Genomic DNA, 27,262 nt, shown 5'->3' on the forward strand with positions numbered 1-27,262 from the left:
TACAAATGCTAAAACGTGGAAATGGATTTGACATATTGATGGGAAGAAAGAAGGAGGGAAATAATGAAGTTAAGGCTAAATATGTCATAGGGAGATCCGCCAGACAGATAATGATGATGATGGCAATAGCCTGGAGCAATTTAGGCAAAGCTCTTTTAAGATAAACTGTATCTAAAAAGGTGTACGGTATTTTCTCGCATATACCCCATGTTTGTCGCTCAACAAAATGATGACTGAATCGAGGGTACGGCTTATACGCGCATAAATTACCGTATTTTCACGACTATAAGCCGCACATAAGTCTTAAATTTTCTCCAAAATAGACAGGGCGCCTTATAATCCAGTGCGCTTTATATATGGACCAATACTAAAATTGTTATCACGATAAAATAAAATCAATCAGTCGATAGGGTACACCATCCTCTACAGGTCTCGCAACTACGGTAAACAGCCCCCGACTCTACTATTTTCCCGTAGAAAAAGTACTGCGCAGTGACTACTGGGATATGTAGTTCTTTTGTCAATACACCCAATGGATTGTGGCCTGTATACATCGACAGCTAGCTAGTAGCTAGCGTAACTATTCCGACGCTGCCTTCCACTACTATGCATGGTCATTTTTTTAAAGAAAAAAAGCGCTACTATGAATGGTTTTTTTTTTTTTAAAAAAGGCCTTACTATACATATACTATACCGTGGCATTTTTTTTAAAGAAAGTATTTTTATTTGGCCCTATGGTGCGAGTGGTTCGAGCATAGGCATCTCAGCCCTGGGGTCCTGGGTCCAAATCCCGGTCGGTGCATCTGTGCATTACTATAAATTGTCCTGTTTTTAAAGAAAAAAAAAAACCTTACGATACATGGTTATTTTTTTAAAGAAAAAAGCCTGACTATACATTGTAATTTTTTTAAAGAAAAAAAGCCTGACTATACATGGTCATTTTTATAAAGCATTATTTTGGCTAAATAAAGCATTATTTTGCGGTATTGGTGGAAAAGGTGCAATAGACTTTTACAAATAGTAGCTAGCTGCTAGCTACTATTTGCGAATGGATTGTGGCCTGGCAATCGGCATCAACACAGCTTTACGAAGCATGGAAGACAGCATTGGAATAGTTACGCTAGCTACTAGCTAGCTACTATTTGCGAATGAATTGTGGCCGCCTGGACGAACGTATAAAACTCAGCATTTTCGATGACTTATTTTAAACAATTGTTCAATTCAGACACAGAAAATGAGGACTTGTGGGTGATGATGAGGTGAGTACATTGTAAAATGGCTAAATAAAGTACAACCAAACTCAGTTTTGCTTCCGTTGCCTTTTTAAAAACATGTTTTTAGCGTGTGGGTGTAGCGTGTATGTTTAAGCTGTCTCTACCCTCCGCGAAATGCGTCTATTTTTACTTCTATTAAACACATTTTATTACTCTTAAACCACTATTTATGTGTTACTTTGTTTAGTCGGCACTCTAGTGTTACCTTTTTGGGCCGCAAAAAAAAATGATGCAGTGGGCCGTATTTGTTATCCCTTCCTTCAGAATCCAACATACTAATCCATATTGAGAAGACTGTGAATTCTTACCAGGAGGAAGGTCCTGATGTGGGGAATCTTGTTGAGCTCCATCAGAAGCCGCAAAGCCTTCTCATGATTACTGCAGTACTCCCCGTACACCGAGAAACTTTCTCTCTGCCAAACGGGAGGAAACAAAGGCACAATAAGGACGCCAGCACGTACAACTGTTGCTGCTTAACAATGAAATATGATGTGCTGTATTGGTGGAAAAGGTACAATAGAGTTTTACAAATAAAACCGCTCAAAGATTTGACAACTTCTATTTACGATGTGTTGGTATTCATTTGTAATGTGATACATTCGGCCTGTGGAAATAAAGCAGTTTGTCATTTATTATTCACGTTGCAGGCATTGGAGGTAAAATATACCCTGACAAAAGTATAGTTTCAATAGATAGTTGGCTACAATTATTGGAATGCTTATTATATTATATGCTAATGCAAGGGTGTCATTTGTATTTATTTTATAAATGGATTAAAAATGGATTAAAAACCCTGAATATTCAGTTTTTTTATGGATCTAAAACAATGTTTATTTTAGCTTTTTTTATATATTTTTTTAGATTTTACAAAATGATTTTTGAACTAAAAACACAGAAAAAAATGGATTAAAAAATTACAATTATTGATTTAAAAGGGGGAAAATCAGGAAATTTAATATATATCTATACTCTTCATTTTAATTTGATCCTAAAACAGAAAGTCAGCACTCATGATTTACTTTCCCGGGCCACACAAAATGATGCGGCGGGCCAGATTTGGCCCCCGGGCCGCCACTTTGACACGTGTGATAATGCATATTAGTTATTGGAATAGCATCGATTCCATTGGATGATGGTTTGGGCTTATAATTGAGCCTAACACGAATAAAAAATGGTTTCAGTCATTCGTTTTCTGAACCACTTATCCTCAGAAGGGTCACAGGGGGTGCTGGAGCCTATCCCAGCTAACAACGGACATTCTGAATCGGTGGTCGACCAATCGCAGGGCACAAGGAGATGGACAACCAATCATAGCTAGGGGCAATTTATAATGTTCAACCAGCTAGCCTAGCATACATATTTTTGGAATGTGGGAGGAAACCGGAGTACCCGGAGAAAACCCACGCATCCAAACTCCACACAGGTCTACCGACCAAGCAGACTCTCGTAGCTAGGGGCAATTTAGAGTGTACAACTAGCCTAGCATGCATGCTATAGGAATGTGGGAGGAAACCGCAGCACCCGGAAAAAACCCTCGCAAGCCCAGGGAGAACATGCAAACTCCACACAGTGAGAACCCACCTGGGATCGAACCCTCAACCCCATAACCGTGAGGCCGTCAATGCTACGCGATGTTAACAAAAGTAAAACTGGCAGTTGTCACGGAAATCATTTGACAAAATATTAATTCATTCATTTTCTGAAACGCTTTATCCTCACTAGGGTCGCAGGGGGTGCTGGAGCCTATCCCAGCTGACTTTGGGCCAGAGGCAGGGGACAACCTGAATACTTGGGGTCAATTTAAAGTGTCCAATCAGCCACCCATGCATGTCTTTGGAATGTGGGAGGAAACCGGACAGACTCCACACAGGTGGGCCGACCTGGATTTGAACCCAGGACCCCAGAGCTGTGAGGCAGACGTGCTAACCACTCAAGTCACTGGTCCACTTGAAAAAATATAAATCGCGCAAATCACAATCCGCAGAAACTTTATTCAACGCAAAAACAACAGAGTACCAACGGCCTTTGCAGTTAAACCACGCCCACAATTTGGGTTTCCTGTCCCCGGAGGTCAACAAACAGACGACGAACCTCAAGCGCATGCAAAAAGAAGTATTCATCTATTCATCTACTCCAACATTAAAACATCAGCAGTGCGATGGTGAAAGACACCACTTGTGCCCAGAATAGCAGCCTAGCTTTTTTTTTGCTAAACGTAAAGCTTTATTTAAATTCTTCTTCTCTGGAATGTTATTTCGGAGGCGAGTGGAGAAGTTTGTGTCACGCTCGGAGAAGTCAAAGCATAATGGCCGTAGTTCACGACGTATAACGACGCGAGTGTTGGAGAACTGGCTGAAGAGACGCCCAGATTGGGCAAATATTGACGCCTGGGATTCCCCGTCCAACGTCTCATTACTTTTCTGACGTTGTGGAGTCGGATTAAAACTCTAAATGTTGAGTTTTCCCGTGTTTTTATTAATGTTTTTACTGCTAGCACACAGTGGAGAAGTTTCTCTCTCGACAAACCGCTCAACCTTTTGAATCGCGATGCCCGGTTGTGATTGGCAGCTGGTTTTATGGAACAATGTGGGAGGTTAATTTAATCCCAGTCATGGTGTTGACCTCAGCCAGGGGTCAAGGGCTATGACCTGAGGGTGCTAGATCGGGTCGACCAACTGGTTGAGAGCTATCATTGCTAAAGGTGACAAAGGTCGCCTACTGCAAAAGGAAGTGTAATAGATACGCAGCAACAAAGGAGGTATGTGTGGGGAAGCTCGGGTACATCACCCCCGCCAAAAAAACAAACTATGCCACGCACATCAAACACACATTCAAGGTAATGATGTTGAAGGATTATTGTATTCACAAAAGTAATTACAATTAGGATATCAAAAAATGTATTTTCTGACATATAAGCCGCACCCTTAAAATGGCTTTAAAACCGTTTGATTTTACAATTTCTCGTATATAAGACACCTCCGCATATAAGACACACCCTTAAAATGGCCTTAAAACCGTTACATTTTACAATTTCTCGCATATAAGCCACATCTGCATATAAGCCGCACCCTTAAAATGGCCTTAAAACCATTTAATTTTACAATTTCTCGCATATAAGCCGCACCCTTAAAATGGCCTTAAAACCGTTTAATTTTACAATTTCTCGCATATAGGCCACCTCCGTGTATAAGCCGCACCCTTTAAATAGCCTTAAAACCGTTTAATTTTACAATTTCTCGCATATAAGCCACCTGCGCATATAAGCCACACCCTTAAAATGGCCTTAAGATCGTTAAATTTTACAATTTCTCGCATATAAGCTACCTCCGCATATAAGCTACCTCCGCATATAAGCTACCTCAACATATAAGCTACCTCATCATATAAGCCGCACCCTTAAAATGGCCTTGAAATAGTTGAATTTTACAATTTCTCGCATATAAGCCGCCCCCTGATTCACAATTTTCACTTCCATATTCATAAATTAGTTTTTTTAATGTTTTATGCAAGATACGGTTTATTTTTTCCTTGAATTTCAATCATAGACGTCAAAATTAATTTAGTTTAGCGTTTTATCTGTTTATCTTTTCTCTATTTTGAAATAAATGACCGTATCGGCCGCATTGTCTTGCATTATGGCGTTTTGTGCATGTTAAGTCTAATTTGTGCGCATATAAGCCGTACCCTCGATTCAGTCATCATTTTTTTGATTCACAAATACAACATATAGGCGAGTAAATACGGTATTTGAGATGAAATATAATGTAGTACTTTAGCCCAAAATATGTCTTTTGTCTTTTTTTTTTAACTATTTGAGGACTTAGTAGTGAAAGTTGGACTTGAAAATGGCCGTCTAAAGTAAGACGCAGTGAGAGGGACGGCGATTTGGAGATTGCCATTGTCTCCTGGCAGACTGACACAGCAGCTCTTCCTCCCTGGACACAAACCCTTCTTTGTTTGTCCCCAGAGGCCATTGGGGTTCAAACAGAGGGGAGCGGTTGTAGTGGTGGGTGGGGTGCAAAGCAGGATGGATGGGTGGAATGTGCCCCAAAAAAAGAGCCAAGGAGACACCAAAAATGTTTACATGACACTACCCAACCACTCACTCCTAATGTAATAACGTCATTAAAAAACATCCATGTCTATATATGTATAGGAAAATACATTTCAGACATAAATAAATAGGTAATAAATATATAAATAAGCATGTGGCTGAGATATATATTGGAGAAGACATTTTAGACATAAATAAATAGGTAATAAATAAGTTAATAAATAAATACATAGATAAATAAGCATGTTGCTGATATATATATATATATATATATATATATATATATATATATATATATATATATATATATATATATATATATATATATATATATATATATATATATATATATATCTGAGGAACATTCTAATTTATTTATTTATTTATACATATATTTATTACCTGTTTATTTATGTCTAACATTTCTTTTCCAATATATATATATATATATATATATATATATATATATATATATATATATATATATATCTCAGCCACATGCTTATTTCTATATAATTATTTATATATTTAAATATATTTATTTATATATAATTATTATATATATATATAATATATAATTATTTGTATATATATATATATAATATATAATTATTTATTTATATATATAATTATTTGTATATATATATATATATATATTATATATAATTATTTATATATTTATATATATTTATTTATATACAATTATTTATTTATATATATATATATATATATATATTCATTTATTAGCTTATTTATTACCTATTTATTTATGTCTAAAATGTCTTTTTCTGTGTCTGTATTATCACCCTTTTGCTACTGTGACAATGAAATTTCCCAGGATGAATAAAGTTATCTAATTTAATTTAATCTAATGTGTAAAGCAGAGGTGTCAAACTAATTTTTGTCACGGACAACGTCGTAGTTTCGCTTTCATCCGGAGGGCCGTTATGCTGCCAGAATTAATCAATTTAGGAATTGACACCTTTCCCGATCGTGGAGAGATCAATTTTGGACATTAAAATATTCTCTTTCCCGTTTTGTTTGTTCGTAATATTTTTGATACAAAATCGGTGTACTTTGAAGTTATTAATTAATTTTGTAAGTAGAGGTTAATTTTGTAAGTAGAGGTTGATTGTTAAATACGTACGCCTTATCCCTTCTGTAACCTAATGTATTTATTTATAACCTGAGTAAAAGTCGGCCTCTCGGGATCAAGCTTTGTCGGAGAGTGATCACATTTTTTTTTTAAAGTTGGACTTTCAAGATAACCTATTGGAAATACATTGGTCATATAAACTGCTGAGACAGGTGTGTGCATTCTGGAGTCTTTGGGTAATATTCCTCTTATAATCCTATAGAATAGCATTGAATGGTGTTACATAAGAGCTAAAATTCAAGCGGCCATGCAGTTACCTTGATTTAGTGTGACAATAGGTCAAATGGAAAAATTCCTTAAATTACAAATTAGTCACACGGGAGATTTTTCTCTAACGTCTTTGAACAATGTTGGTAGCTCAAATTATTTATATGGACTATAAATATGCTGAGCAGCTCAAAAAGGGGGATGGAGATGTTTCGGGAAAGGAAAACAGTTTGTGTTTGTGTGTGAGTCTTGGGGTGGGCGGGGCTATGAAGGGTTGTGGCAAGTTAGAATTACTCTAGGGTTATTTTCTGTGCATCTTTGGCTACGCCACATGTGTCAAAGTGGCGGCCCGGGGGCCAAATCTGGCCCACCGCATCATTTTGTGTGGCCCGGGAAAGTAAATCATGAGTGCCGACTTTCTGTTTTAGGATCAAATTAAAATGAAGAGTATAGATGTATATAAAATTTCCATGTTTTCCCCCCTTTTAAATCAATAATTGTAATTTTGTAATCCATTTTTTCTGTGTTTTTAGTTCAAAAATCATTTTGTAAAATCTAAAAAAATATATAAAAAAACCTAAAATAAACATAGTTTTAGATCTATAAAAACTTAATATTCAGGACTTTTAATCCAATTATTAAAAAAATCTAAATATTATATCTAAAATTAGTCGCGGCCAAACTATAAAAAAACGTGCAACTTATAGTCCGTATAATATGGTAGTTGGTGTTTCTGTTGATTGGACTTACAAACTGGAGAAAGACATGCCCCAGTGCATGGTGAGGCTGCGGTTCAGGCTGCAGGATGGCCTCCACAGAGGACAAGACCTCTTTGTGCAATTCCAGGATGTCCTCAATGTTGGAAAACAGAATCTATAAACAGTGGGGTGATTAAAAGGGGGAGGGAAGGGAGAGAGGGAGGGAGGGAGGGAGGGAGGAGAGAGGGCAAAGGGGGGAGATCAGGGAAAAGGAAAGGAGTGAGGAAGGAAGGAAGGAAGTGACCAACAGATGGATACAAAAGAGGGTAAAACAAGACTCAGAAATCCAACGTGGACGGGAAGACAATCCAAAATGTCGGCCTACCTTGACATGTTCAGGTGAAAGACACTGTTGGTCGTCTGCCGTTTGTCGGATTCGTTGCAAAAAGGCCTGTGGAGGGAATAGAAAAATACATTTTCAAAGTATGTTTGACACTACAATTACTCGTAGATTGACATTTCAAGCAAAACTAAGGGCCATTTTTTTGGTCTCACTTGGATGGAGATATATACAATAATCCGTCGATTATCGCGGTTAATGTAGACCAGACATGGCCGCGACAAACGAAAAACCGCGAAGTAGGGTCACCCCTATTTAAAAAAATTAAAAATAATATTTTTTACTTCAGTGCTTAGTTCTACTAGCAAGCGGAGGACAGGGGAGTGGCTTCAACTTGCGAGTTTAGCGTGGATTTTCAAATTTTTATGAATTTACACCCAAAAATGTACCAAATTTTCCCACCTATAAAACGCACCATGTGATAGGGCGAAGTCTCATTTAGCATAACATAGGCACTCTAGCGGCTAGCATAACATAGGTACACTAGCGGATAGCATAACATAGGTATGGTAGCGGCTAGCATAACATAGGTAAGCTAGCGGATAGCATAACATAGGTACACTAGCGGATAGCATAACATAGGTATGGTAGCGGCTAGCATAACATAGGTATGCTAGCAAATAGCATAACATACGTAAGCTAGCGGATAGCATAACATAGGTATGTTAGTGGCTAGCATAACATAGGTATGCTGGCGGATAGCATAACATAGGTATGCTGGCGGATAGCATAACATGGGTACGCTAGCAGCTAGCATAACATAGGTACACTAGCAACTAGCATAACATAGGTACGCTAGTGGATAGCATAACATAGGTATGCTAGTGGCTAGCATAACATAGGTATGCTAGCAGCTAGCATAACATAGGTATGCTAGCAGATAGCACTACATAAGTACACTAGCAACTAGCATAACATAGGTACACTAGAAGCTAGCATAACATAGGTACACTAGCATCTAGCATAACATACGTACGCTAGCGGATGGCATAACATAGGTATGCTAGTGGCTAGCATAACATAGGTATGCTAGCAGATAGCATAACATACGCTAGCCTAGTGTCATGCTAGTGCTCTAACAGATGAGTTGTGTTATGCTAGCTGCTAGTTATGTTAGGCTTGGCACTAGCGTGTTTTTTTAAGACAGCACGAGCAAAACGGAGTTTGATAATGCTTTATTGAGGTCAAAGGTACACTGATATAAAGAGTTGGGCGTTTATCATGCTAGGCTCCACTGTCAGTCAGTTGTGTATTCCAGGAATTTGATTCCAGCTTTAGCAATCCATTAGCAATTTGTTAGCAAAGCTGTTAAATTGTGTTCGATCCATGGCTTCAGTCCATTTTCCAAGCATACACACCCGCATTGTGTTGTCAGTCATGCCAGGCATTTCCTCTGTATAGCTCTAATATGCGGTTTCTGTAAGTATTTAGAGTGTTTTTGAGGCTTAAAAGCACTGCAAGCACACAGAAGTCAAATGCCTTGGGATGTTTTGAATGGATTTACCATAATGCTTGGAATGCACGGGAAGGCTATTTTTAGGGTGAACATCCGCTGGGTTGATCGCAATAAGTAGCGTGACGGCAAGAAATAAAACTAGCCGGGGCCATACAAAAATTGAGTTTATCGAATCGGCCAATTTAGAGAAAATTTTAGGCTTTTAAGTGCGCCCTATAGGTGTGAAAATACGGTAATTAACAAAAAAAATGCGGTGTAGTGAAGCCTCGATATTCGAGCGATTACTGCCCAAGTATTTTTAAATAAGTCATCATTTCTTTCGACAACACGAATTCTTTGACCAAGGACAACAAGAAAGGAACTAAAACCCCAAGCTGTTTCGTTCAATAGAATTTCTGTCAAAACTGTGCACAACTTGTGTGTTTGTGTAATGGCTGGCGAGTTACACAATGTCGCAGCGCTGTGATGTCATGTTTATTGCCGTCCTGCCATGGCAACACAACGAGCTCAAGAATTAGAACGTCAACTCAAGTCTTGGTGATTTCGACTGTCCTGCATAAAACACAATTTAGATGTTAAGGGTTGAATTAACACACTCTTAAATTGATATAGATGACTGCCACCAAATGAACTCTTGCGCGGGTGTGCACATTTTGTGCTTGCATGATGTCCGATTACAAAAAAACAAAACACGAGCCAGTAAAAAAGGGGGATGTGAATCTTTCTCCTACCATCATTTCCCCTTTTTTTGTCTGTTTGCCATTCTTTCAACGTAGCTTTAACTAACTCAATATGTTATAACAACTAAAATTAAATAACCATTGGGAGTAGGCCTGCACGAAATAATATCGCAATATCATACCTGTCAATGTCAGCCAATTGCTACCCTTATTAATGATTGTAATTCCCCTTTTTAACCAATAAAAAATGTACAAATGCAACACGGCGTATATTTACTCACACAGGGCGCACTTTAAATTTTAAAAAATTCTCCAAAGTGGATGGGGTGCCCAATCAGTCGGTGCATTAAATTCAAGATTCTGTAGATGTCGCTGTATGTCGCTGACATCTTGACTGTCTGGCTACATTGCTTGCTGACGCGCTATATTTATATAGTGAAAAGGTGGACACGATTGACATATCATGCTTAAAGCATGACAATATTAGCAGTCAATTACGTTTTTGTCTGCTACCAGTGACCGAGATGATCCAGATTAGAGCCAAAATGGGTAAAACGAGATCGGTTTTACAAAAAAAATGTACTTTAACAAATCCCATACAAAAGTACACTACCGTAATTACTCGAATATAACGCGCACTCGAAAATAACACGCAGGTATAACTTTGGGCCAAAAAAATCTGGAAAAACGCAGTACTCGAATATAGTGCGCACCTAAAATTTCCCGCTGACGAAAATCAGAAATCTTACCTTTTTTTCTTCGTTTCACGATTGTTTTGTTCAAACAAATTTATTCATTAGAATCCTTCAAATGAAAAGTTCCTCTCTCTCTTTGTCTGTCCTCTCATACATCTCTTCGTTGAGAATCCTTCATCCACTTCCTCTTCCTCCCACAACACATCATCCGATTGGCTTTACGAGATGACGTAAAATCCGTGCGTCAAAGTGAGTTTGACAATGCTTTTTTCGATCGAAAATGTGTAATTTATTTTAGTTATTGATTATAACACTGAACTGAGAGAGGGTGAACTGAGACGGGTACGAGGCTAGAGGGGGGCAGTGGTGGTCTCGGCTTCACGAGATGACGTAAAATCCGTGCGTCGGCTCTACGAGATGACGTAAAATCCGTGCGTCAAAGTGAGTTTGACAATGCTTTTTTCGATCGAAAATTTGTAATTTATTTTATTCAATTCAATTTCAATTCAATTTATTTGGCAAGAAAAAGCACCAGGCTAAGGGCCATGTAACAAGACACAAAAAAAAAAAAAAATAAAAAAAAAAAAATAATAAAAAAAAAAAAAAAAAATTAGTTTTTGATTATAACACGCACCCCCAACTATTGGAATTAATTATTTTGCAAAAACCTGCGTGTTATATTCGAGTAATTACGGTATTTGAAATGATAAAAAACGTATAAAATATGAGAAAACATAAGTTGACAGGTATGCGCTATATATCGCAATGTCAGTTTTTCCCCCATTTTGGTTGTCTGCAAGGCCTGTACAACAGTAGCGCAGAAGATTTAAGATTACCGTATTTTGCCGTTTCATATACCCTGGTATATTAAATGTTTTTTGCTTCTTTGAGCCCCCCGTTTGTGCGCCATTTAATATACCCCTGCTGTTTATATTAAACGGGGACTCAGCTTTTTTGGCAAGATTTGTATGGTGTTCATGGGGCATAATTATAGATACTTAAGTTCATTAAAATTCCAAGTCAGACTTTTATAAGTAGTTTTAACCTGAAGAGTAAGTAGTTTAAGTCTGCAAAACGTTGATGCACCCCGTCACGGCATAAAGAGTGCGTAGTGGATTGTACCTTCCCGTTTGTGCGCCATTTAATATACCCCTGCCATTTAATATACCCGGGTATGTTAAATGGGGGGGTGTAATAAACAGCAAAATATGGTAGTGTTAGTGTTGTTGTTAGTGTTAGAATAACAGTTACAGTGTTAGTGTTAGAGTGTTGTTGTTAGTGTTAGAGTTAGTGTTGTTGTTACCGTATTTTGCCGTTTAATATACCCAGGTATATTAAATGATTTTTGCTTTTTTGAGCCTCCCGTTTGTGCGCCATTTAATATATCCCTGCTACGTCTTCCAAATGATGACGTTTCCGGCTCCAGTTCAAACATCTCCAAAAAGTTAAAGTGAGCTCCATTCAATCCATTTTAAGTTAACACCAATTCTTACTTCCAAAAGCGCCCTTTTCTTTAAAAAAAGCATAATCACACACTCTCTCCAAAGAGTGAAGTAATCAGCATTTTCAAGGAGACCAAAATAGAATGTGAAAACCGTGAGGTGTCACCTCTATAATTATAACAAGGGATATATGCTATCACAAGGAATAGCGGCTGTTATTTTCCAAAAGGGAATAACTGTGTTTTACTGTGTACTCGGTTTTTTTTTCTTGGCATATGGCAATTTGTCACAAATCCAGACTGAAGAGTTCAATCATGGGAAAGCGTCCAGTTGGAAATAAGAAAGAGATGATGATAACAACGGTGACAATGCGCAGACAAAGCGAGTAAAATGCTAAAAATATCACGACGACATGGAAGTATTGACAGTCTTTTAACAAAAGGTGCTACAGAGATGTGACGAGAGAAAAGGGATTAGGAAGGAGAGGATTGTGGGCCGGAGCAACAAAGAAATCCTTTCAGTCCAGTTCTTACTCCATTGGCCATCCTCACCCAGGATTGTTTTGGCTGTTGTCATTGTTCCATTCTAGAACAAACGGGTTTGTGAAGAGAAAATATTCGTTTTTTTTCTTCCATCCGCCGACCTTTCCTAGACTCGGACCACACCTGTCAAATTATAGGTTTTCCCGTATTTGATATATTTTTTGATCATTTCAAATTGTAACAACTTTTGTATGGGATTTTTTTGTACGTTTGTTTTGTAAAACCGATCTGGTTTTACCCATTTCGGCTCTAATCCAGATCGTCTCGGTCAGATGAAAACATCATCGTCAACTGCTAATGTTGTCATTCTTCAACTTTTCACTATATAAATATAGCGTGTCAGCAAGCAATGTACCCAGACAGTCAAGCTGTCAGCGACATCTACGGAATCTTGAATTTAGTGCATACTGATTGGGCACTACGTCCAATTTGGGGAAAATTGTAAACTTTTAAGTGCGCCCTATGTGAGTAAATATGTGCCGCGTTGCATTTGTACATTTTTTAATTCCTTAATACAGACGCTCCCCTACTTACGAACATTCGAGTTACGAACAACGGTACATACGAACATGTCTGCAAATTGCGTTTATGACGAAAAATGTTCCTAAGTTCAATTTGGTATTGCGCGCCTTTTTCCGAGTAGTGCTTCTTTCCGCCGCTAATACCGACGCCTGGCGCTGTGAGAGCTCAGCTCACCCAGCATCTACCTTCCTCTGCCCAGTTCGTTGCAGTGCGGAAGTGCGTGAACGTATCTCCATTGCGCAAAGAACCTTTTTCATTTTTATCATTAAATATCTCGTGCATCCATTATTGAATATGGTTGGTGAAAAGCGAAAGGCTTCTATTGAGAGGTGCAAGGAAGAGACAAGCCATTTCATTTGAAATGAGTGGCAATAATAACGAAGCTTGATGCGCGTCAGAAAGTGGTGAGCGTTGCACGTGAATACAACTTGAATGTTCGACCGTCAGTACCATTTATAAACATAAAAATCGAGCAGCAGGATCGAAATATTGAACGTGGCACAAAGTTTGCAAATCAATTGAATGATGCCATACAGTGCTACCACATCATTTATGATGAAAAAAAGAAAACTGCAATCGTCATTAGATAGCTTCTTTCGGCCAGTTTCTAGTAAATCTCTCTCTCTAATGTACGTATACAGTACTGTATGTATTCTCTCCATGTTATTAAATGTTTTTTTTCAGTACAAACCAATGCGTGTTACTTATACAAGCCTTAAACATACAAATGCACTTATATAAACCTTCAATATACTTATATAGGCCTTAAACATAAATTATAATACAAAATATAGCACTGAGCAACTTACGAACAAATTCAACTTATGAACAATCGCTCGGAACCTAACTCGTTCGTAAGTAGGGGAGCGTCTGTATCGTAAAAGGATGTATAGCACTCAAATATGGGATTTGTCAAGGGACTTGAGCTGGGAAACAGCGCCCTGGTGCCTCCGAGCAGACTTACTAGATGTCAGAGTAAGGAGACTGACTGCTGCTTACTAGTGGACGGGAGTGGACATACAAGCACTTATTGTTTATTTCCACCGAAAACACACGTGTAAAGATTGATTGAGATGGATTTTCAATCGCTACGAGAATCATGCAAAGTATTATCGCGATATATTGCAGAATTGATTTTTAAAAACACCCTTGGAGTCAAAAATCAGAACATTAATCACCCGGAAATAATTGTTTAGAAATAATTTCAAGGCAGTCTTAAACGAAAGAGAAAATTGCAAATTGGCACAAGGCTAAATATGTATCCGACTTTCAAAACCAGCAGTTCCACTTGTTGCTTTTTCACTAAAACGGGCCAATTTGGCTCATTTTAGGTCACTCAAGGTCGAGGTATCACTGAAGTACTTTAGAAACGGCATCTGCTTGTGTACGGAAAATGCGCAATAGCGATTAATGCCTATTTACGTCATCTGCTACTTTCAATCGCTTTATCTACAGCCGTTAAGATAAGAGCTGAATATTGAAAATGCTATCGCTGAGCTGCTTGAAAAGCAAAGAGTGTAACTGGATTCCCCCCTGGACACAGTTGTCGGGCTCATTACTTCTTAATCAACATAGTGAGAGGCAAAAGGACGCAGCTGATGGTCCTCGTTTACTCTCTCCTATCTCCATCTCAGATGACCTTTCTTCCTTATTTGGAGACATCGGATAGCTGAGGTAAAGAAGGTCTCCGTTCGTTAGTTCGTTGGCCCTTCTCGGTCAAAATGGATTGGACCGCTAGCAGCAAGTACCTGAACTTTTTGGGCCCAAAAATAAACAGGAAATCTAGTTGGCGTGAATGTGGCCTGCGAACCAGACGGGGTTTGACAGCCCCACTTTATGGGATGATTGCGTTCTGGGGTCCTGGGTTCGATCCCAGGTCGGTTCTCCTGTGTGGAGTTTGCATGTTCACCCCGGGCTTGCGTGGGTTTTCTCCGGGTACTCTGGTTTCCTCTCACATTCCAAAAACGTGCACTCGAGACTAATTGTACACTAAATTGTCATAGATATGAGTGTGATTGTGCCCTGCGATTGGCTGGCCATCAATTCAGGGTGACGCCCACCTGGTGCTCGTAGTTAGCGAGGATAGGCTTGAGCACCCCTCGTGGCCCTTGTGAGGATAAGTGGTTTAGAAAATGAATGAATGAAAAATTTATTGTCATATTAGTCATTAAAACTAGTGTATTTTCTCGCATAAAAGCTGCACCCGTGTATAAGCCGCACTCTTAAAATTGCCTTAAAATTGTTGAATTTTACAATTTCTCACATATTGATGGTTTAAATAGGGAGTACAAATGTGTTACTTTGAATCTTAAGAAAAATCATCGCACGTAGTATTTCTGAGATACTGTATGAATCAAAAGCACATTTTAGGGTCAATATCAAAAGTTAGTAATTCATCCAGTAATGGTTGTTTTCTTACTGCAATTTGTTGTGTTACGAGTGCGTTGTCGTGGAAAGTCCACCCGAAGAAAATGCGAGAAAATACGGTATATTATTTTTGAATTCACACAGGCCTTGAAAAATGACAAGTCTCTTCAAATGAACTTGAAAGTTTGCAACATTGTTTGCATGTTGAGAACAACATCTCAAAGTTTTGATACTATTCCTATTTCTTAAAAAAAAAATCAAGTTCACACAGTGCGAAAGCTATGGATAGTCGTTCTTATGATCGATATGACAGGTCATAAAAACCACAACAAATGGTTCTGGGATTGCTTATCACCCTTTGGCGCGTGTTTTATCAAAGAAATATTTGATGGTTTGCAGATGATGCACGAACTGATAAGGTAAAAAAAAACGACACGACATCCATCAATATGTAAACAATAGGTGGTCCGAAGGGACACCAAATGAATCTTGCCAATTGCCAGGACGACTCTTTGAAAACGGCGACGACAGCCAACAGGATGTTAATAATAGCCGTTCAGAAGGGAGAAAAATGCATCTTGCCGAATGACTGCCAGAATGACTCAAGAGAGACGTTGCGCATGACGGCCTCTTGCCAGGAGGGCGGCGGGCTGTGAAGGTAAAGTGCTGATGATGCAATCCCACTGGAGGCAAAAGAACAAGCCTGCGTCGCTCTTTAAAGAGCTGACGAGTACAACCCGGCCGGGTGCGCTTAAATACTGGCGTTCCAAAATAGCAAACATCCAAAACAGCATAAAGCGGAGATTGGACAGCTCACGGACTAAAAAAATCACAATGAAAATCTGCTCAAATATGGACCTACGTATGAGAAAATGTTATTGATTTTTACATCCATATCCCAGATTCCAGTGGCGGTCCATGCATTTTCTCGTAGCGCCTTCAATGGGTAAAATCCACTTCCTAGCAGCATTTAATGATTAAATACAAATACTGGAGCTTTTCAGACATTACAACTGGGCCGGGGGGTGATTTTCCCGGGAAAAGACAGCGATGGATGTCAATGGCGAAAAGGCAAAAATTGCACTGAAATGGGGTAAAATCCACTTCCTAACAGCATTTAGTGATTAAATACAAACACTGGAGCTTTTCAGATATCAGAACTTGGCCCACAATTGAAATATTATTTAGGAATATAGCCATATTTTACTCACCCAAAATCATTTTTAACTGTACACAATATCCATCCTCCTTTCTTTCTTCCTTCTTTCCTATCGCCATCGAAGCTAATGCTGAAAGTCGAGCCTGTACTGTCGTATTTCTGGCATAGTCCGTCTTGAAAATGCCTTTAAATCAACACAATATATTTGCTTGTGCAGTTCGCTCCAAATACAGTTTGGTAGCTCTGGCTAATCACTAGCCAATCATAGTTGGTGAAAGTGATGACGTATCCCGACGCCTGCGGCAATGCATTGTGGTGTTGCCAACTCGAAATCTGATTGGTTAAAGCAAGTCTTATCGACGCTTGTTTAATGCAGCAGAGGCTGCAGAACTGATTGTGAAGGCCTTGAGGCAGATTTCTGACCCTGGCAACAAATAATGGCTGAAATGTGATCAGTTAAATGCTGCAATATGAAAATACACATCTGGAAGCAGTGCAACCAGGGGGAAAAGCAATGAAAGGAAGCTAACAGACAATTTGGAATTATTTAATAAGTATTGATGGACAAAATATAATATATGATTCAGATATTTCTTAGGCCAGCAGAGAAGGACTTGAAGGCCCTGACGGCCCGCCACTGCCAGATTCACACTGAAGTCAACTTTCAATGAACGCTAGTTAGATTTTTTTTCAATTTATGGATATCGTTTTTCCCCCCGCATCATTAATGTTTCCTCACATATGTACATAGTATTAAAATAAAAACATAAATCCCCTAAAATGCCACCATAATTCCCCATTTTAATTGATGTTTTTCCTATCATACAACAGGAGGGAAATGCAATATTTATAAAACTAAAAATAAAACAATCCTTGGTAACAACAAAAGTTCCTGAAGTAGTTTGGTAAAACAAACTTTTATGTGGCTTTTTTGTGCTCGATGGGGTTTAGTTCCCAAAACGTTTAAAACGTACTGATATTCCAAAATAGCAAAGACGCAAAACAACTCAAAACAGATATTTTACGGAGTTCATACTACGATAAAAAGATGGTAAAATATTGACCTCGATATGAAAAAAAATTCTCATTATTTTAGTTTTGGATTTTCAAATCATATCCCAAGTTTATGTAGAAGTCTACTTTTAATTAACTCTTAAATATAATTTGATTTTTTTTTCAATTCCCGGAAGAAGAAAAAATCCCGCACCATTAACGTTTCCTTACATACGTACGTAGTACTAAAATTAAAAATAAATCCCCTAAAAGGCCTCCATAATTTCAAAATAATAATTGATGTTTATCCTTTCAAACAGAAGGTTAAAAAAAAGAATAAATACAGTGGCTCTTTAAAAACAACCCTTGAGAACAACAAAACTAAACATTCTTAAACAGAAGTTCCTGAAGCAGGGCGGTAAAGCACCTTTTTGTGTGATATTGGCTCGATGGGGTTTAGTTCCCGAAACAGTAAAGGCAAAAAAAAGCAGTGGAGCAAGATTATTTTCACACAAAAAACCACAAGCAAGGGTCCGACAAACCTCCGACAGCAATTCTCACATAACGAGAAGCCGTGTGTGCATTTACAGAAGTTAAAATTCTCATCACAGCAGCACATCGTATTATCTCCTTCCAGCAATCGGACGGAAAGAGTTGAGAAATTGTCCGTAGCTTGAACTTACGACCCCGTAACTGCAAGGCCGACGTGCCTTACACTCCACCACCATGTCGCCCTGCTAACAATTCACCATTTCGGGTGCAGTTTGCACTGTATTAAAGTCTTTTTTTTAGATTAGAACTTTATTTCATCCCGTATTCGGGAAATTTCCTTGGTTGCAGTAGCAAGACAGACACAGAAGACATTGTAGACCTAGGTAAAAAAAAACTGGAGCAACACACAGGAAGTCCACAAGGTGGGGACCTTCTGCACACTGAGATTACCACACAGTTCCTCAGTAGTCTGGAGGGTTTAAAGATCATCTTCCTTGCCTAGAGCCTCCTAAACCACAGGTGTCAAAGAGGTGGCCCGAAAGAGGCGGCCCGGGGGCCAAATCTGGCCCGCCGCATCATTTTGTGCGGCCCGAGAAAGCAATTAAAATGATAGATATAGATGTATTTTATATTTCCTTATTTTCCCCCTTTTAAATCAATAATTGTAATTTTTTAATCCATTTTTTCTGTGTTTTTAGTTCAAAAATCATTTTGTAAAATCTAAAAATATATTTTAAAAAGCTAAAATAAACATTGTTTTAGATCTATAAAAAACTGAATATTCAGGCCCTTTAATCCAGTTCTTTTAATCCATTTATAAAAAAAAATTCTCCTGATTTTCCCCTTTTTAAAATCAATCATTGCAATTTTTCAATCCAATTTTATTTATTTTGTGTTTTTAGTTCAAAGCGCATTTTGTAAGATCTAAAAATAAATAGATAGATATTTTCCATTTTCCACTTTAATATTGAACATAATTAAAAAATATATTTTGTTTCCAGTTGAAATGAAAAACATGATTAAAAGAAATTTTCCATTACTAAGAGAAAAAAAAAGCTCAAATAAACATTGCTTTAGATCTATAAAAACTGACTATTTAGGGCTTTTGATCCAGTTCTTTTAATCCAATTTTTTAAAAAAATATTTTCTGTTTTCCACTTTAATATGGCACATAATGATAAAAAGAGATTTTCCCTTACTAAGAAAAAAAACATTGTTTTACTTCTATAAAAGAAATGAATATTCAGGGCTTTTAATCCAGTTCTTTTAATCCATTTATTTAAAAAAAAATCTAAATATTATATCTAAAATGGTCCGGCCCACGTGAAATCGAGTTGACGTTAAAGTGGCCCGCAACCAACCAACCCGAGTCTGACACCCTAGTCCTAAACTGTCCTATCAGCTAATCAGCAGCAGCGTAGAGACTCGGAAAGTGGAGAAAAACAAAGCGCTATACAAGTGCATGTGTGTGTTTCCGTGTGGCCCACAAACAGGAAGATGTGGAAGGAGAACAAAACACACTTTTTTTTCCACACTCACACACACACATACAAATATTCTATTGAAGCAGAAAGTCTGGTGGCACAAGGAGCCCGGCCAGGAAAATAAACAGTCTGGACACCGAAGCGGTGCCTCTGACAGCAGATGTTGTTTGGGGGGCAGGAAGCGAGGTCTTTGTGAGAAAAGGAAGGCCATGTTAAACTACTAATGCCACTAAATATCAACTCAAGTGTGCAAATCGGCTTGCCCACAAACTAATGCTTTCATTAGCCTTGCATAACGAATCCTGACGCCAGTTCATACAGACCATTTTTATTGGGGTAATTGCGCTAAAACTGTAACCACTTTATAGTCACTTTTTCTACCTGACTACTTCTTGACCAGCAGGGGGGTGCTGGAGCCTATCCCAGCTCGCTACGGGCACCAGGCAGGGGCCAGCCTGAATCGGTGGCCAGCCAATCACAGGGCAGAAGGAGACAAAGGATAACCAGTGATGATACCTATGGGCAATTTTTGAGTGTTTAATCAGATAGCCTAGCAAGCATGTTTTGGGGATGTGAGAGGAAACTGGAGTACCCAAAGAAAATCCACGCAACCTCCGAGTTGGGATCGAACCCACAGGTGCGGGTTTTCGTTCCAACCTATAAGAGAAAACCTTTCCGCCAATCTGGAATGTTAGAAGTGCAATCAGTGAATTGCTGTCAGGTGCTTCTTGTTTTATCACAAACCTCATTGGTTAAACTGCCACTGTTGGATGGGTTGGAACAAAAACCTGCACCCACAGAGGCCCCCCCAGGACCAGGTTTACCCATTCCTGCGCTAACCAATCGCCCACTAGGCTTAATACAATGTCCTTAAAAGTTCTGAACAGAATGGGAAATAATCAAAAAGTCGAGCACCCTAGGTTGTACAAAATTGCCATATTTTCTGGACTATAAATCGCACCTGAGTATAAGACGCACTAGCCAAAAAATACATAATTAACAAAGAAAAAAACAAGTCGCACCAGCCAATTTTTTTTACCTAGGTCTACAATGTCTTATGTGTCTTGTGTCTTTACTGCAACCAATACATTTCCCAAAATAAAGTTCTAATCTAATCTAATCGAATCTAATCTGATCTAATCTAATAATTAAGAAGGAAAAAAACATAAATAGCACTGGAGTATACATTGCATTTTGGGGGGAAATTTATTTGATAAAATCCAACACCAAAACATAATGTCATCTTGCAAGGCAATTTAAAATTAAAATAAAATAGAGAACAACAGGCTAAATAAGTGTACACTATCCCACACGTGTCAAAGTGGCGGCCCGGGGGCCAAATCTGGCCCGCCGCATCATTTTGTGTGGCCCGGCAAAGTAAATCATGAGTGCCGACTTTCTGTTTTAGGATCAAATTAAAATGAAGAGTATAGATGTATATTAAATTTCCTGATTTTTCCCCCTTTTAAATCAATCATGGTAATTTTCTAATCCATTTTTTCTGTGTTTTTAGTTCAAAAATAATTTTGTAAAATCTAAAAATATATAAAACAAAAGCTAAAATAAACTTTGTTTTAGATCTATGAAAACTGAATATTCAAAGCTTTTAATCCGGTTCTTTTAATCCATTTATTTAAAAAAATCTAAATATTATATCTAAAATGGTCCGGCCCACGTTAAATCAAGTTGACGTTAAAGCGGCCCGCGAACCAACCCGATTCTGACACCCCTGCACTATACTAACATTACAAGACTGACATGCCTGGTAACGTCAGTAACGACGTTATTCAGATAACTCTAGCATAAAAAACATGCTAACGAATTTACCAAACTATCAGCTTCACTCCAAATCACTAAATCCAATGAAATCTTCACCCTCGGAGTCATTCTTAAACAACCCCCACAACTTAGGAGGTAGATCATAATTCATTTCACATATAAGTCGCACCAGAGTATAAGCCGCACCCCCAGGCCAAACTATGAAAAAAAAACTGCGAGTTAAAATTCGGAAAAAATACGATACGGGCGAATACTGCCAATAGAAATTGAACGTGAATTTCTAAACTGAACCCCAAGAGCCAATCTCAGAAGGTCATTCAACTGACCTGAGATCCAGATCAAAGCCAACATCCGTCATCACCGCCACGTTGCCAAAAACGGTCTATCGTATAGCCAAGCGAGATGACATACGAAGCATCTAGCGTGGCCGTATGACCCTCGGTCAAAGGGTCGGATGCATGTCGGAGGGTCTTGACGGGATGCAACAAAGAGCCAGACAGTAAGGTGTGAGGAGGAGCCAGATGGAACAGACGCTGGCGTGGACTCGTGTTCGCTCCGATGGACGGTGAGTAAAGTAGCCTGCTGCCCTCACGTCTGCCATCTTGGTCTCTGGACACTTTACCACCAACACCTAGCCACTTGTCACTGTATAATGGGATCGTTTTTGGGTGTTTTTATTTTTTTATTTAGCACCAAAGTCTGTTCCGGACGCATTGGATTGAATGGCAGTTTGATTTGAACGAGCTATCAAAGTCATTCAAAACAATGAATGGTGAGAGCAGAGGTCAGAAGATAAGTTTGGCTTTGTGCCAGTTTTCTTCTAGATAATTCATTCATGGGCTGAAATAAACCCCCTGATCATACGACTTGAAAAATCAAGATTTTTATTTTTTGTATTAGCAAATGCTACTCTATATAAAAAGTAAGGGAATGGCATACATGGCAATAACAAGTTAATTGTTCATGTATAGGTCGTACGAAGTGGTATAGAAAATGAAGGAATGGACTGTAAACCACAGGGAGCAAGCGGGGTAAAAAATGTATAGTCCCAAAATTAGGGTAAAAAAATAATTGGTAATTTTAATGAAATTACTAAAACTGTTTTTGGAAAATTGCTGCATCACATAGCCAAATGGGTTGTGTTTCTTGCATCAGGAAATAAAGCTAGGGCAGTAAATCATCAGTACAGCATTTTCTCACATATTGGCCGCGTCCGCGTATAAGCCGCACCCTTAAAATTGCCTAAAAATTGTTACATTTTACGATTTCTCTCGTATAAGACGCCCCCTGATTGAGAATTTTTGCCTCCATATTCATGATTTTAATAGGGAGTACATGTGTTACTTTGAAGGGAAAACCTTAAGTAAAATTATCGCAAGTGGTATTTCTTAGATACTGTATCAATCATCTACTGGATTGCAGATTCGTAAAGGGTTGCCTGCACGTAGACAAATTAAAAAAGGAAGTCACGTGAGCAGTACAACCAGGAAGTGTGTCCGTAGCATTCTAGTTGTCTTCCCTAGGTCACCTTTTGTGCAAGAAACATTATTTTTTTCTTGAATTTCATTCATAGACGTCAAAATAAAATTAGTTTAGCGTTTTATCTGTTTATCTTTTCTCTATTTTGAAATAAATGACCGTATAGGCCGCATTTTCTTGCATTATGGCGTTTCGTGCATGTCAAGTCTAATTTGTGCGCATATAAGCCGTACCCTTGATTTAGTCATCATCTTTTTTTGCGACAAATACAGGGTTTATGTGAGAAAATACGGTACTTCTTTTAAAATGTCTTTACAATGAGAATACTAGCCTCTTTTTTTATTAATTTAACAAATGTGTTATTCTGGTGGTTTAGAAATTTGTTGCAATAGACATAGAATCATTACTAATATCGAGATGAAGATTAGCTGGATTTGTAAATGCAAAATAGAACCAAACTTGGCAACGAGATGAATCAGTCGGCGTCATTACCTTAAAAGCGTGTATATTTACGTTGAGCGGCTTTTCAGGGGCTGGAAAGCCGCCCAATGTGGGCCAGCATCATGTAAATAAACATGTATGTGAGATCACATGACACGGAAAGAACTCGGTCAACGTCGCTGGCCAGGTGTTAAGCGTACTTGCTCAAGTATCACACGCGTTGGACACTTAAAACCATCATGTGACTTCCATAAATTCTTCAATTCAAAAGGGATCCAGGTGAGGATTGATTCAATACAGGTGGTGTCAACAACAAACATGCGTAAGCTAATTTTAGCGGTCATAAACCACAAAAAAAGACACTAAGGAGACAATTACTACACTATTGTGATTATGAGTCAACCGTAATGTTACCACCAGAATATGCCATTATTAAAAACGGTATTAAGTCAGCAGACAAGAACTGAACTAATGATTTAATTACAAAAACAAAGACTAGACGACAAGTTCAACTTTGTCAGTTGGGAGGAAAACAGGTTCGACCTCAAACGAACTTGAGCAGCTTATTTTTTTTCATTGGTCACAAAAAAAATTATTCACAAAAACGAAGAAACCAACGACAAATACTGACAACAGAACCTAAATTCCATAATAAACATTTTTTAAACTTCTGTGACAAATTAAAATCCATCAAAACAAAGCATGAATTAAAAAGTCCATCACTTTGCATGCAAAATAATCCAGCGTATGCATTTGACACCATAATACAAAAGCAAAACCAACATAATAAACACACGTTTTGCAGCGTATTAGTTGTCATCAGCACCCATAATTTGCAAAAATAAAGCTTTAAATACTATAATCACCCATATAGATACAGCACAAAGTTTTACCAGTAACCCAGACCCGAACGATCCAATACCAGATAATGGGCGGAGTTAATAATGTGATGTTTATGTCCAAGGAAAAAATAATCAGTGTAGTCCAAGAGTTTAAAATCCCTCAGAATCACTCCCGACTCAACTTGTCTTTAAACGACACATAAAAACACGTGAAATAAAATTAAATTAAATTTGTCCAATTTTAGGTTCATTAGAAATAGACTAAACATTCAGTATGGACCTTAATACAGTTATCCCTCGAATATCGCGTTTTCACTACATTGCGTTTTTTTTTTCTGGAGGAATTTTTTTGTTGTTAATTGCATTTTTTTCCCCGCAAGTTCATAAAAATTTCAGCATTCCTTCTGGTAAGTACGATTCTGTTCTGTTGATTTGGGTTTTCAATTTGGATGAGTATGTTCTTGACGGGAGAGTATTTAGGGATGGGAGAAAATCATTTTATTTACTGATGAGCAGAAGGAATAGTTCGGAGAATGAAAATATTATGTCAATTGGACGAAAATGGCATCTTCAATATTTTTGTTTTGACAAGGCTTGGTTTAGAAATGTAAAATTATTCTCCACGCAAATTTGCGACACTTTTTGTTATAATTACAAAATTACAGTTACAATACAAAATTTGTTACAATTTCTTACTTATGTTATTTACTTAGACTATTAAATTATGGACCCTTTGTTATTGCCAGTTTAATTCATATCTGTCAACTTTCGGCCAATTGCTCCTCTTATTAATGATTGCAATTCCCCTTATTAAGCGATAATAATCTGTACAAATGCAACATGGCACATTTAAATACTTATATAGGGCGCACTTAAAAGTCTAAAATGTTCTCCAAAGTGGACAGGGGTGCCCAATCAGTATGCACTAAATTCAAGATGCTACTAGGACTCAGTACTGAAGTAAAAAATAAATTAATATAAAGTTATTTACAAATCTAACTTCTGGCAGGTTTGCACGCTTTCATTGTTACAACCATCAAAAACGATCAACCACATGACTAGAAGCACCAAAAAATGATCAACTACAGTCAAATTGTGGAAATTGTATGGTGGCTTGAAGGACAAAATCATATTAAGTTACATTTTAATGGGAAAATTAAAGCAATTTTAGAACAGGAGATGAAATTTTAACCAGCAAAAGTGCCGTTTTCATCACGAGGGAGCTACGAGGTCAAATAATAATACAATACTGGATGAATGATAACAAAATAAACTTAATGCGGGCGGAATTTCTCTAATGCTGCAGCAGAGGTGAAGGCAAATAATAGAATTACAGTACAAAGTGTGACTCCCACTTCCAAATATCGGTCAAGTATGAGGATTTTTTTGTCCTATTTTTGTACATCAAACATAAATAAATAGGGGTGACCCTACTTTGCTGTTTTTGGTTTATCACGACCATATCTGGTCGACGTTAACCGCGATAATCGAGGGATTACTGCATTTACCTAAACTAAAACGTTTCATTTCCAATCTACTTAAGTGACTCTCGATGTCAAATACTCCCAAATGAAACCCCCCCTTTTTAAGGCTATTAATTCCCACAAATACTGAAAGAAAGGTGCAAGCCAAATCACACATTTGAGATTCTGTAGTCACCAGCCAGCAACCTCCCCCTTCCAAACCAGGAGAAAACAAGCTGTAAAACAATGCACCCATTAATGGCCCCGTTTTCTTTTTTTTAAAGAGGTAGCTTGCTACAAAGACGAGGGGGAAGGGCAGCTTTGGAGAGGCCCGGGGCCGTTTTGGGGTCGACATGGCATGAAATTGAATAAATAAATGTGAAGGCTTCCACATTTAGAAAGCAAAATGCTTAAGAGTTTGAAAAATGCTGTCGCAATAAGGGACTCGAACGTGAATATCGGTTCGTGTCTTTCACCCCGAAGCACTAAATTCACAGCTCGACCCTTACACGCCCCTAAAAAACTCCCACATTGCTCCGCCAATCCGTTGCTTTCTGCCAAGGCAGTTTCGGCACATGGCCACCACCCAAATAAAAAAAAAAATCAAACAAACTCTTCTTTGAATGTTGTTCATTTCCTACCCTTGCTGGGGTTCCTCACTTCCAATTTGAAGACCTTCCAAAGCTGTTAACCTCCATCGACCTCTTTTCGGGAGTTTTGTGTTTTCATCGGGAGTGAATACGATTCGTGCAAATTCGATAAAAAAAATGTTGAAAAACGGACTATTTGAATCAAACTGTTGGTTTTTCATTCACCCACCTGCCAATTTATACATTTTCCAGTATGTTATTCGTTTTTTGATAATTTCAAACTGTGTCAAACTGGCGGCCCGGGGGCCAAACCTGGCCCACCACATCATTTTGTGTGGTCCGGGAAAATAAATCATGAGTGCTGACTTTTTGTTTTAGGATCAAATTAAAATGGAGAGTATAGATGTATATTAAAATCCAGATTTTTCCCTCTTTTAAATCAATAATTGTAATTTTTAATCCATTTTTTTCTGAGTTTTTAGTTAAAAAATCATTTTGTAAAGTCTAAAAATATAGAAAAAAAGCTAAAATAAACATTGTTTTATATCTATGAAAAAAAGCTAAAATAAACATTGTTTTATATCTATGAAAAAACTGAATATTCAGGGTTTTTAATCCATTTCTTTTAATCCATTTATAAAAAAAAATCTAAATATTATATCTAAAATGGTCCGGCCCACGTGAAATCAAGTTGACGTTAAAGCGGCCCGCGAACCAACCCGAGTCTGACACCCCTGGTGTATGTCTTATAACAACCTTTATACGTGATTTTTTTTTAAGTACGTTTTTCGTAAAACCAATCTCGTTTCATCCGGCTCTAATCCGGATTGTCTCGGTCACTGGTAGCAGACGAAAACGTCATCGTCGATTGCTAACGTTGTCATGCTTTAAGCATGATATGCCCACGCACATTCCCCTTTTAAATGTCCACCTTTTCACTATATAAATATAGCGCGTCAGCAAGCAATGTACCCACACAGTCAAGTCGTCAGCGTCAAACAGCGACATCTACAGAATCTTGAATTTAGTGCATACAAAAGGCGCACC

At 38.0% G+C, this 27,262-nt stretch overlaps 1 protein-coding gene across 2 annotated transcripts in view; it reads right to left on the bottom strand.

Annotated features, from left to right (window-relative positions):
* The window catches only part of prex1 (phosphatidylinositol-3,4,5-trisphosphate-dependent Rac exchange factor 1), a 125,608-nt gene that overhangs the window by 86,658 nt on the left and 11,688 nt on the right, over nucleotides 1-27,262 (bottom strand). For both annotated transcript variants that reach the window (XM_077614431.1, XM_077614423.1), the window contains exons 2-4: nucleotides 7,775-7,840; nucleotides 7,442-7,564; nucleotides 1,583-1,687 (exon numbers count right to left, since the gene is read on the bottom strand). In XM_077614431.1, the coding sequence (XP_077470557.1) occupies nucleotides 1,583-1,687; nucleotides 7,442-7,564; nucleotides 7,775-7,840 (294 nt within the window). The remainder of the gene's footprint in view (nucleotides 1-1,582; nucleotides 1,688-7,441; nucleotides 7,565-7,774; nucleotides 7,841-27,262) is intronic.

Source organism: Stigmatopora argus, chromosome 1 (genome assembly GCF_051989625.1).
Source record: "Stigmatopora argus isolate UIUO_Sarg chromosome 1, RoL_Sarg_1.0, whole genome shotgun sequence".
Lineage (NCBI taxonomy): Eukaryota > Metazoa > Chordata > Actinopteri > Syngnathiformes > Syngnathidae > Stigmatopora > Stigmatopora argus.